General features: G+C 62.5%; 1 protein-coding gene across 1 annotated transcript; it reads left to right on the top strand.

Moving 5' to 3' along the window:
- The first annotated feature begins 72 nt into the window (after positions 1-72).
- On the top strand, positions 73-1,449 carry MRPS2 (mitochondrial ribosomal protein S2). The gene is made up of 2 exons (XM_005421370.3): positions 73-322; positions 598-1,449. The coding sequence occupies exon 2, from the start codon at positions 602-604 to the stop codon at positions 1,139-1,141; it is 540 nt and encodes a 179-aa protein (XP_005421427.3). The 5' UTR covers positions 73-322; positions 598-601; the 3' UTR covers positions 1,142-1,449.
- Positions 1,450-1,910: the final 461 nt, after the last annotated feature.

Raw genomic sequence — 1,910 nt, 5'->3', positions numbered from 1 at the left:
AGCCCCGCGGCTCTACAGCACCGTCCCGGCCCCGGTCCCGGCCCCCGCAGGCAGCCAACCGCGCGGTGAGTGCTGCCGGGCTCCCCTGGCACCCCAGCCCCGTGCGGCGATACGAACCGGGCACGGTGCATCCTCCCTGCAGTGCCGGCTCGTCCCCCCAAACACAGTGAGTATTTGTTTCCCCTCTCTCAGCTGACAATGACAAGCTGCTGACAGAGCCTCTCAACCACCCCGACTTCTTCAGCGTGAAGGAGCTCTTCACCCTGAAAGATCTCTTTGATGCTCGGGTGCACCTGGGCCACAAAAAGGGATGTCGGCACAGGTGAGTGATGCTTTTCGGGATGCAGCGCTTGTTGACATGGGGAATGCTTCCCCAGACCACATCTGCTGGATTGGTCCGAGCCTGGAGCTGCCCACACAGGGCAGGGTACAGGGATCCCCGCAGTGTGGGCACTGGGAGGGTGTGACACTGGGACAGACACAGGGCTCTCTGTGCTGTCAGCCAGGAGCAGGAGCATGGGATGGTTCCTCCCCCACATCCAGAAACGCTCAATGCCTGCTCACCCCATCCCCGTGTCCCCCCCACTGCCCCCGCAGGTTCATGGAGCCCTACATCTTCGGCTGCCGCCTGGATCAGGACATCATCGACCTGGATCAGACCATGCAGCACCTGCAGCTGGCCCTCAACTTCACGGCCCACGTGGCCTACCGAGGGGGCATCATCCTCTTCGTCAGCCGCCGGCGCCAGTTCTGCCACCTGGTCGAGAGCACGGCGCGGGCGTGCGGGGAGTACGCGCACACCCGCTACTGGCAGGGCGGGCTCCTCACCAACGCCCACATCCAATTCGGCCCCGGCGTGCGCCTGCCCGACCTCCTCATCTTCCTCAGCACCCTCAACAACGTCTTCGAGCCGCACGTGGCCATCCGCGACGCGGCCAAGATGAACATCCCCACAGTCGGCGTGGTGGACACGAACTGCAACCCGTGTTTGATCACCTACCCCATTCCCGGCAATGACGACAGCCCCGCGGCCATGGAGCTCTACTGCAAACTCTTCAGGATGACCATCATCCGTGCCAAGGACAAGAGGCGGCAGAGCGAGGCCATAGAGGAGCTGCAGAGGAAGGCTGAGGGCAAATAGAGCCCCAGGGATGGGCTCGGTGCCTCTGCTCCACTCCACGGGGCTGGCTCTGCATCCAGCACTGCTGTTAGCAGAAGGGACCCCCAGCCCTGTGCACGGTGATCCCACAGCCGTGGAGGGTCTCCAGCTCCAAAACATTGTCCAGAGCAATGCAAGGGAAAACGGAGCCAGGCTCCTGTCCTCGAGTTTGTCACTGTTGCAGGGAGTGCCACTGTCCTGTGGCTTTCCTGAGCTCATGATCTCACCTGAAACCACTTGTGTCTTGTGTCTGTTCTTAGTAAATAAAGGGATTTATCCCTGTGATCCTTTTTTTGGTTTTTCTCTATGGAATGGGATGGGGAGTCTGGCCAGGGCAGTCAAGGCAATGGCATGGAAAGGATGTCCCCAAGCTGGGGATGTTTCAGGGTGGCTGATGCAGGGTGAGAGGATCCCCAGTGGGGGTCGGAGTCCCCAATTTGTCCCGGGACATGCTGGGAGCCCAACCTTTGCCACCACGGCAGGTGGGGGACTCCAGGAGCAGCTGAGAAAAGGGATATCCATCTTTTAGTAGCCTCGTGTCTCCGTGGGATGCCCTAGAGCAATCCTGGGCAGGGCTCCGTGTCCCTCCCGTGTCCCCTCCCGTGTCCCCGGCCGCGGTCCCAGCCCCGCCCTCTCCCGGCTCTGGGTCCTCCCGCCCGGCAGGGGGCGCTCGCAGGCGGCAGAGCGAGTGCGCACGCGCGGCCGTTCCCCGCACTATATAAGGGGGAGCTGAGGAGACGGTCGCCCTTTC

Source organism: Geospiza fortis, unplaced genomic scaffold (genome assembly GCF_000277835.1).
Source record: "Geospiza fortis unplaced genomic scaffold, GeoFor_1.0 scaffold27, whole genome shotgun sequence".
NCBI classification, from domain to species: Eukaryota; Metazoa; Chordata; class Aves; order Passeriformes; family Thraupidae; genus Geospiza; species Geospiza fortis.
Note: the sequence above shows the minus strand (reverse complement) of the source record. Positions and strands in the feature narration are given on the sequence as shown.

Coding starts and splice junctions, on each gene's coding strand:
- MRPS2 (XM_005421370.3), top strand. CDS start 602: ATGGAGCCCTACATCTTCGGCTGCCGCCTGGATCAGGACATCATCGAC.